This window comes from Sabethes cyaneus, chromosome 3 (assembly GCF_943734655.1).
Source record: "Sabethes cyaneus chromosome 3, idSabCyanKW18_F2, whole genome shotgun sequence".
Classification (NCBI taxonomy): domain Eukaryota; kingdom Metazoa; phylum Arthropoda; class Insecta; order Diptera; family Culicidae; genus Sabethes; species Sabethes cyaneus.
In genome coordinates, this window is record NC_071355.1 from 40,728,242 (window position 1) to 40,743,072 (window position 14,831).

A 14,831-nucleotide genomic window follows, 5' to 3' on the forward strand; every position below is an offset into this window, starting at 1 on the left:
TTAATTACTTCACCAGAACGACTAAATGTCGTTTCGATTAAATGCCGGCAGGACCGGCTGACCGCGACCGCTTGTTACGCAGTCCACTGCGGTTAATTTCCGACCATCTACTACATATACAAAGCTTATTTTTCGACCCCTCAAATCTACAAACCAGCTCCGGGAAAGTTACCCGAACCGGAAAACCATCGTGAAAGCCCGAAAAGCATTCCTCCTTCATTCTGCTCGTGTCCAACTTTGTCTATTATTCCGAACGGAACGAACGAACATCAAAACGGTTCCGTAAGCGAGAATGAAATAAACTGCATTAGTGAACCGAGCCGACCACACGTCATCCGGCAAACCGCCCGCCTCCCGGATGCCCGCGTCTGCGGTGGCCTGCGGTACGGTATAAGCGAATCTAGACCAGCCAAAGGCAACCTGTTGAATCTAGCGCAGTTCAGCACGTTTGCCTATGTTATGAGCGCTGCAGAACCTATCGATATAATGTTTACCGATTGAAACCGTCATGGCGATTCCCTGCGGAGTTGGTAGGGGAAAGCCAGGAAGCGAAATTCGCCGAAATGCTCTCAATGGAAAAGGAAATTGCTTTCGGAAAGCGACTGGTGATTACGAACGGTGCAAATAAAGTACCCACCCACCACCCATCGAATAGCAAACATCCGTTGCCACGAATTGCATAAAGCGTCGAGCATTCGATAACATTCCTTGTGATCCTCGCCGTAACCTTTGTTCTAGCAGCATCGATTGGCCAACTTTAGCTGCTGCTAATCGAATTTTAACGCTGCTCAATAACAGATTCAATCGTTGTTCTTACCGGAATGCAAGCAAATTGCAGTTTGACGGCACGTTTTTGCTTCCAAATTAAATTTAGCGCTCCATTAACCTCACTTATCTCGTTTGCTTTATGAACGCAAATTTTACGCGGGAAGAGCATGCAACAGGATGGTTGTTAAAAATGATGGCACACGCCCACCACTCCCTTTGTCCCGGACTTCTCCAATTTAGGTACGTACATCTACCTACGTACCTAAAATGAATTTCCCTTTAAGGAAGACTTCCCTGAGGCAAACCATCGCTTAATATGTCGAAAATTTGGAACACTCGGAGCAGCAGCCGGGCTGCTGCAGCCCTTTACTTTGTCGTTTTTTTTTCTTTCTTGTTGTAGGCAACTACTCAGAACAAAGCTCGCAGCGGCGAAGGGCGAAGGAGTCGAAGCTCGAGGGTAAATTTAGCAGCGTGATAAATGAACACAGCTTTTATCTTGGGCTGGCTGCTGAAGGCTTCGCACGCCTGGCGCTGATGGAGTCGTAGCAATTTCTATTATACGTTGCTGAAAGGGATTTTTTTGAGGGATATGTTGTCGGATGATATAATTTGTCTTCTACACTAATTTCGGGCTACGTTTTCCCTTTTTCTTAGCAAATAGTAGATGGGCCGTGAGTCGTAATACGGAAAGCGCTAGGAATATCTTTTCCGCAGAACCTTAGCATAACGTTGACCATTGAAAATACATTTTTGACTGAAAAACGGAATGGTGAGACACAAGAAAACTGGATAAAGAAGGTGGAAAAATCGAAATAAGAAACGGAAATGAAAACAATTGAATACAAATTTAGAGATAAAAGAATAAATGAAATGAAAAACTATAATGGAACAGAGAAAAAGACAAGAAAAATTAAAAAGGACATGTGAAATGCACAGGAAAAAAACAAGGAAATGGTATGGAAAATAGAAAACAAGATGAGGTAAAGAAATTGAGACAGAAAGACAGTAAAGAAATTGAGACAGAGAGATAGAAGTGATAAAAGACAAAAGATGAGAAGAAAAACGAAAGGAAAAGGAAATATAGCTAAAAAAATGAAAATGGAAAATGAAAGCAGCAAAGAGAACAGGTTATAAAAGAGAACAGTAGAGAGAAAACAACTAAATTTAAAAAAGAGGAATGAAAATCAAAAACGATAAAAGAGAAGAAGAAAAACTACAAAAGAGAAAGAAATTACGAGAAGAAAAAGCATGAAGATAAAAAAAAATTCAACGCGATTAGGAAATGAGAAAGAAAAAACGAGAAGATAAATTGAGAAACGTACATATTCCTTATTCAATAACCAATATTGACCAAAAAATGGAAAAAGCAAATATGAAGAGGAGCTATAAAAAGCAAACGTATGTGAAAAAGAAATCAGTGAGGGAATAAAAACCAAAGAAAAATATTAACAGGATCGTTCGGCAAACATAGCGAAAAGATGATGGAGACATGAAACAAAAAAAAACAAGAAAAGTAAATTACATAATTAAATTGTAATTTTGAGACTATGAAAGAATACTAGGAAAAATGGAAATACGAACGGAAACCAGGGAAAGGAAAAAGAAAAAAAAACGGAATTGTAACTGAACATATGGATCATTTCTCTTTAAGCAAGCTATAATGAGAGACGATTATAACCGGATTTGAACCAAGTTTTTCCCCCAGGCCCTGTGATTCGCAGATATTGGTGTACCTTTGAACCACAGTGGACTGCACAGTAGTCCAAAAGGGCGAAAAGTGAAACTTTTTTCCTAGTGTCTTTTGTTTTCATTTTATCATTTATGGTCTTCAGCACTTTTGTTCGTATGAATATCCCCCTTAATCCAAAATTGTCAAAGGTTAGTCATCGTTTACTATAATGAAAATAAAGAAATAACTTTTTTGTGTTAGTAAATATAGATATAGTTTCTTCGGCGAAGATGTAAATATTGTAAAAACAAACAACTTTGCTGAAGAAATAAAATTTATATCTCTATCGAGTGCTGAACTATAGGGCACATTCTTTAAAACTTCTTCAAAAGTTGATTTTTCATACTTAACTTTTCTTAGTTGCATTTTACAAGAATCCAATGTTCCAGACAATTATCGAAGCTCTCAAAATACACGTTTTTGCAGACGACCGCAAATCTCTTGGAGCATTACTTGCTGAGTTATCGCATATTCAAGCATTTCCATGGCTTCACGAGCCCATGGGGTAAAATGGGGCAAGCGGATTTATGAAATCAACACGTCATCTTAAAGCTTAAGTCGAGTACTATAAACTTGTGTGAGTTTCGCTTGTCCCTAACCACCCAAAGGAGAGTACGGCAAGCATGCGTTTTATGTGTTATGCGTTCGCTAAAGGCTCAATACGCGTCCATTTTTTTGGTGTTCGTAGATAGACACATGGTTGCTTTGGCAATGTAATAGAAAATATAAAGGTAAACAATTTTGCTAAAAAAATGATATTTCTATATCTATCGAATGCAGAGCTATAGAGAATTTTCTTTGGAAATTCTTTAAAATTAAGTTTTTCATACTTAGCTTATGTTGGTTGCATTTTACAGGAAGCGATTGCTGAAGGACTCAAAATACACGTTTTTGCAGAAGGTTGCAAATCACTAGCACCTTTCCTTAAAGTTATCGCTTATTTAAGCTTTATTTTTCCTTAACTTCACGAGCTAAAAGCGATAAGTTTGTAATGAAAGGTCCTAGAGATTTGCAATCTTCTACAAAAACGTGTATTTTGAGTCCTTCAGCAATCGCTTCCTGTAAAATGCAACCAACATAAGCTAACTATGAAAAACTTATTTTTGTTGAATTTGAATTGAGATAGAAATGTCATTTCTTCAGTAAAGTTGTTTGCCTTTATATTTTCGATAACTTTGCCAAAGAAACCATGTGTCTACCTACTAACACAAAAAAATAAACATGTATCGAGCCTTTAGCGAACACGAAATGCATAAAACGTTCTCTCATTTGGGTGGTTGGGGACAAGCGAAATCCATACAAGTTTATAGTACTCGACTTAAGCTTTAAGATGAAGCGCTGATTTCATAAACGCGCTTGCCCCATTTTACCCCATGGGCTCGTGAAGCTATGGTAATTTAAAGCTTGAACATGCGATAACTCAGCAAGTAAAGGTCCCAGAGACTTGCGGCCTTCTGCAAAAACGTGTATTTTGAGAGCTTCAATAATTGCTTAAAACATTGTATTCTTGTCAAATGCAACTAACAAAAACTAAGAATGAAAAACTTATTTTTAAAGAAATTCCAAAGAATATGCCCTGCACTCGATAAAGATAGAAATTTTATTTCTTCAGCAAATTTGCTTGTTTTTACAGTATTTATAACTTCTTCGAAGCAACTATGTCTATATTTCCTAACACAAAAGAGTTATTTTTTTATTTTCATTATAGTAAGCAATGACTAACTTTTGACAGTTTTACATTAAGGGGGATATTCATACGAACAAAAATGCTGAAGACCATAAACGATAAAATGAAAACAAAAGACACTAGGAAAAAAGTTCCGCTTTTCGCCTTTTTGGACCACTGTGGACTGGGTAAAATGGAAGATCTACAATCCCCTTATAACCGTGCGACGTATTTGAAACTCCACTGGCACCTAACGAGGAGTTTTAATCTAATAAGGCCATTGCAAATAATTTTAAAAGCTTTTGTCTCCACCCCCACCCCCCGCTTGGAAATTGGCTTGAAAAATCGGAGGGCAAGAAAAATTTGTAAGGTATGAGTTAATTTTTTTTTATAAAAGCAATTGTCTGTGGGCTCTACAGCCTGCAAAACACGAAAAATGAGTGTACGAGTTGAGTTAACGCTTCTAGCACGAATTAGAAATGGAAGTTCAAACAGTGAAATTTCCGAAACTCGGTCAAGAAAATTTTCTTTCGTTTTTGTTTTTTTGTTCGTAGTTTTTTGCATGAAAAATAACAACGTATTTATTAAAAGCAAGAATAGACTTGGTTTTCACGTTTAAACTTTAGGTAAAAATGCCTAAAATCAATTTTTTTTGCTCGATTAAAAACATCTCTTTGTTTTTTTTGCTCCCCTCCCCCTTCAGTGGCCCAACACCGGAAGGACAAAAACTTTATAAAATATTTGTAATGGCCTAAGAAGAATAAATAAGAAAAAATAGATGGAAAACAACGAAAATAATGAATGAAATGAGGTATGAGACAAAAAAGTTAGAAAATCCAAAGTAAAAATAGTAAAAGTTTTGATATTGCGCAATTAAGAATATAAATATAAAAAATGATAGCCAATGAAAAAGAAGTGTTGAAAAAGAAAATGAGTAACAAAGATTAAACACAAAATTTTTCAGGAAACAGGATAAAAAAGGATGACAATGGAAAATTAAAGAAAAAGGTCAATAAACTGGAAAAGGGAAGACACTAAAGGCCAATCAATAAGAAGAAATAAGAAGCGAAATGAAAGGAATATGAAAAAGAATACGAATTGATGCTGGAAAAGGGGCAAATATATAAAAAAGTTAATGTAGTCCAAAATAAGCGAGAAAGGGGAGAGGAAAATGAATTGAGAGAGTGGTGAAAACGGAAAAAAAGATTAGGGAAGGAGAACTGAATATGTAACGAGATAATGGAAAAGAATTCGAGCAACGAAAATTCAGGATAATCAAAAGCAAATGGTAAATGAAAATTAGGAAAAATTGAATAAAAATTAGAATGAATTACGTAACACAAAAGCAAAATAAAAAATAGAAGTAAAGTGAAAATTGAAAATAAATGGTACTATTCACATTATTCAACAACCGAAGACAAGAAAGAAAAAAAGAAAAATAGAAATTGCAAAATAAAATAGAAAAAGGTGACAACAAAATGTAATAAAGAATAGCTGGGATGGAAAATGGAAATAAGACAAAAAATGGGATAAAAAATGTATACGAAGGAAAAATTAAAATAAATCGAAGAGGCACTGATACGAATAGGTGATAAAAGAAACAGAAAAGGATGTAGAAAAAAGAACTGACATGTGGTATAAACATGTAAGGAGAAAAGGTCTTTGAGTATGAAGCAATATGAGAACGATTGTATGAAAAAGTATTATGAAAAAGACGACGTGAGAAAATTGGAAACAAACACAAGAAAATTAAAAATTAGAACTCTAAAAAAACTTGAACAGGAAAATGAGAAATATGCGGGGTAAACATGGAAACAAGGAAATAGGAAAGATAACGAGAAGAACAACTGGAAGATTTATTAATTCATAAATATGATAAGAACTAGAATGGAAAATATAGAAATGGAAAACTGAATGAGAAAAGTGGAATAGCACGACTGAAACCAAGTGACACAATGAAATGCTGAATGCTGAACAAGAATAAAAGAAGCAGCAGAAGAATAATAATGCCACCTAGAAAAAAGAGAACAAGAAAACAATAATTAGGAGAAAATTATACAGAGAAAAATAACGAGAAATGACAATTAAATGCAAACAGCTGAACTAGAAAAAGAGAATTAAAAAAAGCGTCATCAGAAAGAAAAATTATAAAGACAAGGAACAAAAATACCAAAACAGTGAATTTGGAAAAAAAGTGCATGAAAATAAAATAAAACATTAATGGAAGAAATGGAAGTGAATAAATCTAGAAAACTAGCTGATTGACCGATTGCAAAGGAAATTATCAAACAAAACTTTTTTCTTCATTTGAATCTGTCCCTTTGTCAGCTTTCCCCGTCTGTTGTTCCCCAGCCACTTCTAAATCTGCGTTGTTTTCGGTAATCCCTGCAAATCGACACAAAGCCTTTTTTTACATTTTTGAACTCCGTCCTTGTCAATGACCCCCCTCCTTTTAGAAATCTCCTCCTGTCGTTCAGCATCTTATGCAACTGCTAACGTTCCAAATGTAGAAAAATTCACCCCTTTACCTGAACCTTCTAGCCCACTTATAAGAGACCGCCTCCCACTATTGCCAGCCCCCTGCGCTAATTCTTTTATGTAAAAACACAGAGGTGCCAAGTTTGATGAAGAACCATTCAGGCGTTCCGGTATTAAAGCGAAACATAGTTACATTCCCAAGTAACAATTTGGGTTTCATTACACTCTTATGATGAAATTTAAGACCAAAATTGGTCATGAAGACCTCCATAAGAGTACAATAAAACTCACATTGTTGCTTGGGTTCATACGTAGCCAATTATGCATCTATATGCTCTCTGAAAATTTCAAAGGAGGAATATATGAAAGAAGGCTTTGTTTCTCTTCCGTTATGGGGGAAGAGAAACAAAGTCGTCTTTTATATATTCCTACTCGGTGCTTCCCTTCCTAACCCCACCCCGAGCAGGAGCGAAGAGCAAAATAATATAAAAACAATATCAAACTGTGTTATAATGGTATATTTTGTTATTGAATAGATATAGAGATACATTGATAACACATTTTGTTATTGAGTAGATATTTAAAACAGTGGTTTTAAGATGAGTTTAATAACTGATTTTGTTATCAGATCTTATTTTGGCCTTAAAATAACATTCGATATATTTTTTTTATTGATTAAAGAGATTTTAGATTATAAATATTTTATAAAATGATAGTATATGATTCTCATATACTACTGCATTTGTTATTCAATACCTTAATAATATTAAATATGCTATTCTAAACTCTGACAGTCATGTTATTGATTAGTTATTCAAATAACACAAGTAGTTATTCTTTTGGCCTTGAAGGAGTAAAATTTTGATATTATTTTTTGTTATTTTACCAACTATGTCAGCCAAAACCAGACCAAATTTTGATATGAGGTATTCGATTTCCAATAACACGTTTTGATATTATTTTGCTCTTCGCTCCTGCTCGGGACCCCAGTGACCCATCATTTTGTCTCCCAACCTTTAGCGCAACTGGAATCGGTCTAAATAAAAATGCTACTTTTTTTCCTACTTGGACCTTCCCCCTTAATAGGGACCCCACTCTCGTGTTGTAAGCCCCTCAGTACTAATTCCCTTATATCAAGGAACATGCGTGCTAAGTTTGGTAGAGAACAGTCAAGGCATTCTGGAGTTATGGCGCAACATATAAACATACGTTCACTTTTATATACACCCAATTATTTTTTTACACGGGGGACGCGTCCCGTGTAAAAAAAACCGTGCAAAAATAAACCGTGTTATTTTGAGAAAACGTGTAAAATAAATCCGTGTTATTTCGAGAAACCGTGCAAAAAAATTCCACGTAAAAAAATCCGTGCAAAAAAAAATTGGATGTCCACAGATATAAAAAAAATGTAGACGGAAATGAAGGAGGAATGGGAAATGAAAAACTTTGAAAAAAAAAGACATGATACGTACGAGAACACGTAATAAAAAAACATAGAAAACTGTCTGGCAAACAGAAAAACACCAATAAAACTCACAAAGGAGAAATAAATAATGAAGGAAGTATGTGCGAATATGTCAAAAATAAAAAAAAGTAAATAGAAAAAGAAAATAAAAATCAAAAATGGAAAAGTCAGTGAAATAGAAAAGAAAATTGAGCTAGGACAATGGACAGAAAAGCAAAATCTAAGCGCTACTATCCGTTCTCGGTATTAAACCTTTTGATTTCTCAACCGACTTTAAGTGAACAGGACAATTGTGATACTTTTGTTACGATGCTGGGGACTCTTATAGTCCCTCCCAGTCGAGATTCGAACATTCGAAGACTGGCTTGTTAGACTAATACCGCATCTCGAGGCCCAAAAATGACAGAGTGCAATGGAACATTAGCATTTACTCAGGGTATGAAGAACGTAAACGGCAAAAATAAAAGTGAGAAAGTGAAATGAAAACAAAAACTAGAAAAGGTAAAGACAACATGAAGGGAAACATTAAACAAAAATAATAATATGAATAAAGAAGATAAACAACTTTGAATATAATGTGAACAATTTAAAATGGAATGTGAAAACAAAAGATCAAATGAATAGGAAATAGAAAACAGTGAGTAGAAGATGGCAATAAGAAAGAAAATGGACAAGTGGAAATATGCTATTAAAGTATATATCTAAAAATAAACGGATTCAAAGAATTAGAAACGTGAAATAGAAATTAGAAATGAAACTGAGAAAAATAAACACTAATGTGTCGCTACCGTTTGCCGTGGCCCCCAACAGAGTCGAGATTACGCCAGCATATCGCAACCTTGTGTCACTCACTTGGCGTCCCCTGGAAAATAGCCGCTCATTGGAAAACCCTGAATTAAATCTGTGGGTACTGTAGAAACATCATTTTAGCACCACACAACCCCCAACATTGACATTAGTAGGGAGCAAAACTGGACAGTAGGGTGGGAGAATACACGTTAGGGACGACTCATGCGAGAAAGAGTGATTAGGAGAATAGTGACGTCACAAACAACCCTCGGCGATATTATCAGACCGATCGATCCCGTTGGCAAGCGAGTTCGCTCCGAGAGATCCGCTGATAGTATCTTAGAGAGATAGAAGAAGATAGGAGAGGAAAGGAGATCAAATAATAAAAAAGGAAAATTTAACAAAATCAAATTTAAATCTGTTGATTAGTCCGGAAACAGTGATTGGTGAAATTCTTAAATATTCGCTACAAGTTAGTTTACCTTAACCGAATCAGTTGGAATCAGAAGAATTAAGGGAGATAGGAACTTAATACAATAGTGTTCCGATTTTGTCAGCTCCCGATTTTGTCCACCCCCGATTTGGTCTACCCCCGATTTTATCAGCTTTTTATTCCGATTTTGTCAGCCTTACAATTTTGTTAAACTTTTGTGCTTTTAAACAAGATTTATAATACTTTTCAGCCTGCTTGAAACTGTTCTGATTCTCTGGGGAGAGTTTTAATTAAAATGATACCTCCTTGCGAGTAATTCGGGGTCAAAATAAGAGCATTTTGACAGTAAAAGCTCTATAGTTCCTAAACAAGCAAAGATAAATGTATACTGAATTCAGCAATGTTGTGTATTTTTACTATTTGTACAACTTTGTAAAACAGGAAAAAGTCACACAACAACTACAAAAACAGTTAAAATAGAAAAACTGATTTTAACGATTTTAAATTTATGAGAAATAGGATTTTTCTATCTTTGATGATGCGATAGAAGGTTACTGTCTTCAGCAAAATTTCTTGTAATAATATGGTGTAAAACTTTGCAGAACGCATCAATGTGTTAGATTGAAACTGAAGAAAAATGAATTTTTTATTGCACTTTTAGGGGGATTAATAAAAATTTGAATTCTGCTGGACGATAGAACTTTTAATTTTAAGAAACTCTTTCAAAGGTTCCATAAACCTGAAACCAAGTTTTTTCGCTCAAAGCTTATGCGCACCAAAAAAGGTCCTGGACCATAGTGTGCTGTGCCCGGTTCATTGAGCTTTCGGTTGACCAATTGAGGGTTCACATTTAATTTTTAGTAGAAGTCTTTGATATTGCAAGGTCTTAGGTCTTAAATTATGAAAAAAATTTCGAAAAAAAAATTTCCCGATTTTACCCAGTTTACCCATTTTGTCAGCACTAAATTCAACATGGGGCTGACAAAATCGGAACATTACTGTATTGGTTATTAATTTATGGAATTGAAAGAAACCAGTTTGAGGAGAAGGTGAACCAAACTCGCAAGGCCCACACACCAAATCCTGACATGTATAGGGACGAGGGAGGGGATCTAATCACAAACGAGCGCGAGGTGGTCGACAGGTGGAAGCAGTTCTTCGATGAACACCTCAACGGCGCTATAGCAGCAGGAGATGCAATGGAAGTTAACCTCGGAGTACCTACAAACGACAACAGCGTACCGGCTCCCGATCTCGAAGAGATCCGACGAGAAATCGGTCTGCTGAAGAATAATAGAGCCGCTGGAAAGGACCGACTCCCGGCAGAACTCTTCAAAAATGGCCAAGAACCGCTAGTAACAACACTTCACTGGCTGATTTCAAGGATTTGGGAAGAAGAGAAACTACCGGAGGAGTGGATGGAACGCGTAGTCTGTCCCATCTACAGAAAGGGCGACCGACTAGACTGCTGTAACTACCTCGGCATTACGCTAGTCAACGCCGCCTACAAGGTGCTCTCCCAGATTTTGTTGCGTCGTCTATCCCCAATAGCAAGAGAATTCGTAGGGCAGTATCAGGCGGGTTTTATGAGGGCCCGTGCTACTACGGATCAAATTTTTACTCTCCGACGAATCCTTCTGAAATGTCAAGAGTACAACGTACCCACGCATCATATTTTCGTGGATTTCAGAGCAGCATACGATACCGTTGAACGCGACCAGCTATGGCAAATAATGCACGGGTACGGTTTTCCGGACATACTGACGCGGCTAATCAAAGCTACTCTGGAACGAGTGATGTGTTACGTGCGCGTTTCGGGGACACTCTCAAGTCCTTTCGAATCGCGCAGGGGATGGACTGTGCTGTATGTTATTCAATATCGCTATTGAAGGTGTGATCCGGCGAGCGGGCGTCGAAACGAGGGGAACGATCTTCAGCAAGAGTAGCCAACTCCTAGCCTTTGCAGACGACCTCGACGTCATTACTAGAAACCGTGGGACGGCGGAGGTAATCTACGCCAGACTAAAAACGGAGGTTAGGAGGATAGGATTACAAATTAATACGTTGAAAACCAAATATATGGTAGGAAGAGTCTCCCGAGAAAGTAACGTTTGCCTCCCACGGACAGTGACTATGGACGGCAGAGAACTGGAAGTGGTTGATGAGTTCGTATATTTGGGATCTCTGGTCACCGCCGACAATAATACGAGTAAGGAGATCCAACGACGCATTCAAGCTGGAAATCGAGCCTACTTTTCCCTTCGCAAGACGTTTTGATCAAGGAGCATACGCCGCCGCACAAAGCTGACGATGTACAAAACGCTAATCAGACCGGTAGTCCTCTACGAACTTGAGACAGTAACTTTACTTACGGAAGACATACGTGCACTTGCCGTTTTTGAACGAAAGGTGTTGCGGACTATTTTTGACGGAGTACAGACAGAAAGCGGAGAGTGACGGAGACGTATGAATCACGAGCTACAGGCACTGCTTGGAGAGATTCCCATCGTACACCTGGCGAAATTTGGGAGACTACGGTGGGCCGGCCACGTCGCAAGGATGCCGGACGACTGTGTAGTGAAAGCCGTTCTCTTCAAGAACCCCACCGGCACCAGGAATAGAGGGGCTCAACGTGCTAGATGGCTCGAGCAGGTTGAAACCGACTTGCGTGTGTCGAGACGCGCAACGAATTGGCGACGAGTAGCCCAGGACCGAGTACAATGGAGAGGAATTCTTGAGAGCCACCCAGGCTCTCGGCTGAAAAAGTAAGTAAGTAAGAGTAATGAGAGGCCGAAAATCATGTGAAAGAAAAGAATAGAAAATTTAAAAAGTGTGTATAAAAAATAACAAAATAAAATAAATTTACAAATAGGACTGCAAATAGGGATAGCAAAAGGGTTAGTAAGAAAAAGAAGCTGTAATGCAAGAAGCCAGCAGGAAAATTAAGTGTTTGAAAAAGAAAAGAAGATACTAATATGATAATAAAGAAGGGAGAACGAAAATAATATGCTGCAAAGGGAAATGGTAAAAGTAATTTACAAGGGAGTTGGTTATTTGCAAAACAATAAACAACTATATTCAATCTATCTACGAAATTGATGGTAATCGATGTTTTCACTTCAAAATGTGTGGCACAGCAATTGCCTTTATACAGGCGTATGACCGCTTTAATCCGAACTTGTTGGAACAATGAAAATGAGGGCTCAAATAGAAAGGAATTTTAGGAAGGAAATTATAAAATTATAATTTAGGAATGGTCTATTCGTCAACGCATATCTGCAGCAGCAGACGACATAAAGCGCGGATTTCAATACAACATTTAATTAAATTCTTCTATTTAACTGAGGTTCGTATTACAGGCATCTCAGAATAGCAATCTACAATACCGTTACCGTTCAACCTACACACTTATTTCCTCGTGCATGTATGCTGCTCGAACAGTAAATATTTTTAACAGACAAAACTAGATCCGGTACAGGCGTACTGTTTCCCAGAGGCGTACTGACAAGAATAGTTTTTGTTTGAATAAAATGCCATCGCTAGCCGGCAGCCCCCGGATAGGGAGCGATTTAAAACTAGCACAGATTCGCGCTGGGCTGGCGGCAATCTACTGAACGCTTTCAGCGCTGCCTCCAGCAGACATTCTAATTCGACTCCATGGAATTGTACTCATGAAAATTCCAACAGCTCACGGAGTACCTACCAACCGTTTACCGTTGCTGTCCTTAGGATAACAGAAACACCTGCTAGTTTGCGAGAGCAAAGCAAACAACAGGAAAAGTTTGTGAAACAGAATAAAGTATGACAAAACTAATATTCAAACAATGTGCTCAAAGTCTGAACCACCGCTCGGTAATTGCCGCCGGCTCGAGTGTGGAAGAGAGCGGTTTCCTGAAACTGAATCCAGCTCTCGTGCGCTGACGTGCAGATGAGTTTGTCCCCCCTTCTTGGATTTTCCCAACCCAACAGCCAAACCCAACAGGCAATCCGCCCCGATCGGTGTAAGGTGATGGGAAAAACAGTGGCTAAACTGTCGCACCGAGAAATCCACGAGACACAATGTTCATCGCAGCGTTCCATTTCAGAGTAGCGACCAGACAGAAGAAAGGAACTGACAGCAACGCTAGGAGCGAAGAAAATAAACCAACATTAACGCAAAGTTGGTGCTAAACTAATAACATAATCAAAACGTATTTTTTCTCATTTTCTACCTGTGCAAGCAAGCAAACGCCACACGGTTTTTTTTCTTATTATTTATCAATCTGGTTTCGTTGTGTTCTGTAATGTAGAGTGAAAGAGCGAAAGACAGAGAGAGCTAGAAGATGCAACTTACCGATTCCATCGAACCCGTGGCAACTCTCCAGTGACTGCTGCAGGATGAAGGTAAACACCAGATGTATTAACGCTAAAATGAAAATTAATCCTAACAGGAGCCACACGATGTGCACTGCATTGCTCTGGTTCATCCGAAGGAAGTAGCGCTGATACAGCATCTCCACCTGGTTCAACAAAATAGAGAGAGAAAAACGACATGAAAGCTCACGTGTATATTATATGTCAGCACGGAAGTCAGGTGGCAGAAATCGCACGTTCTGTTCCCTTTGATTTATATCAGCGAAGTAATTAACTATTTGGTTTCGACATGCAGGACTAAACTAATTGAGGTAATTGCTGATCGATCCATCCATTGTAATGGACGGGAAATGACACTTTGAAATCAATTACAACGCCTAATCAAATCTAGTTTTAAAAAATATTGTTTAAAGCTGGTAGCAGCAATTCACTAAAGCTAGGATTTAAGCGGAATAATTTCCGCACGGGAATAAAACAATGCAAACTCCAAAGTAGAGCACCGCTGATAATTGAAACGTTACATTCAACAGCAGTCCCACATCCTCTGCATTGAGCTGAGAGTAAAACCTCATTCCAAAACCAAGAACCATTCTTCAACCGATGTTCTACAGAAGAATCTACCCAGCATTCTTCAACGACGGATTTCCATGCGTATTTGTGTGGATTCCTCACGATTGTAAAGCAAAGAGAAAAAAAACTGGAACAAGTCGAACGAACATAACAATTACGTCCCACTACGTTACGTTACGCAACAGGACTGCCACCGTTCGTTCCTATTTCCATCTGTTTCAACATCAGCATGCAATTGTCGTTCGAAATCTGCTGCTTTCAAATGAAGAATTTCCTGCTTCACCCTTCCTCGGCAGTTGCAATTCTAAAAATAAGTGTAGACAAGAAGTCCTTCTGATGGCCGGAGTCGGAAACCGACTTTCATGTAACTCACCGATGATGATGATGATCGGGAAGAGACCACGATGGATGTAGGAGACATCGTTCTATTCTAAATAACGTGCCGCAGCACTGCACGCTGACGACGTTGCTGCTTTGTCGACATCTTTGGATGCGCTCGAAAACGTGTTTGCATTGGCAAACGACTAGTCCAACGATGAGACAACATTCCTGTGTAGCAGATAAGCGAAAGCTAATAACA

The 14,831-nt window shown here is 38.0% G+C and overlaps 1 protein-coding gene across 1 annotated transcript in view; it reads right to left on the minus strand.

Annotated features, from left to right (window-relative positions):
• The window catches only part of LOC128739495 (adenylate cyclase type 6), a 131,191-nt gene that overhangs the window by 30,514 nt on the left and 85,846 nt on the right, over window positions 1-14,831 (minus strand). The window contains exon 5 of the mRNA XM_053834989.1: window positions 13,662-13,827. Within this exon, the coding sequence (XP_053690964.1) occupies window positions 13,662-13,827 (166 nt within the window). The remainder of the gene's footprint in view (window positions 1-13,661; window positions 13,828-14,831) is intronic.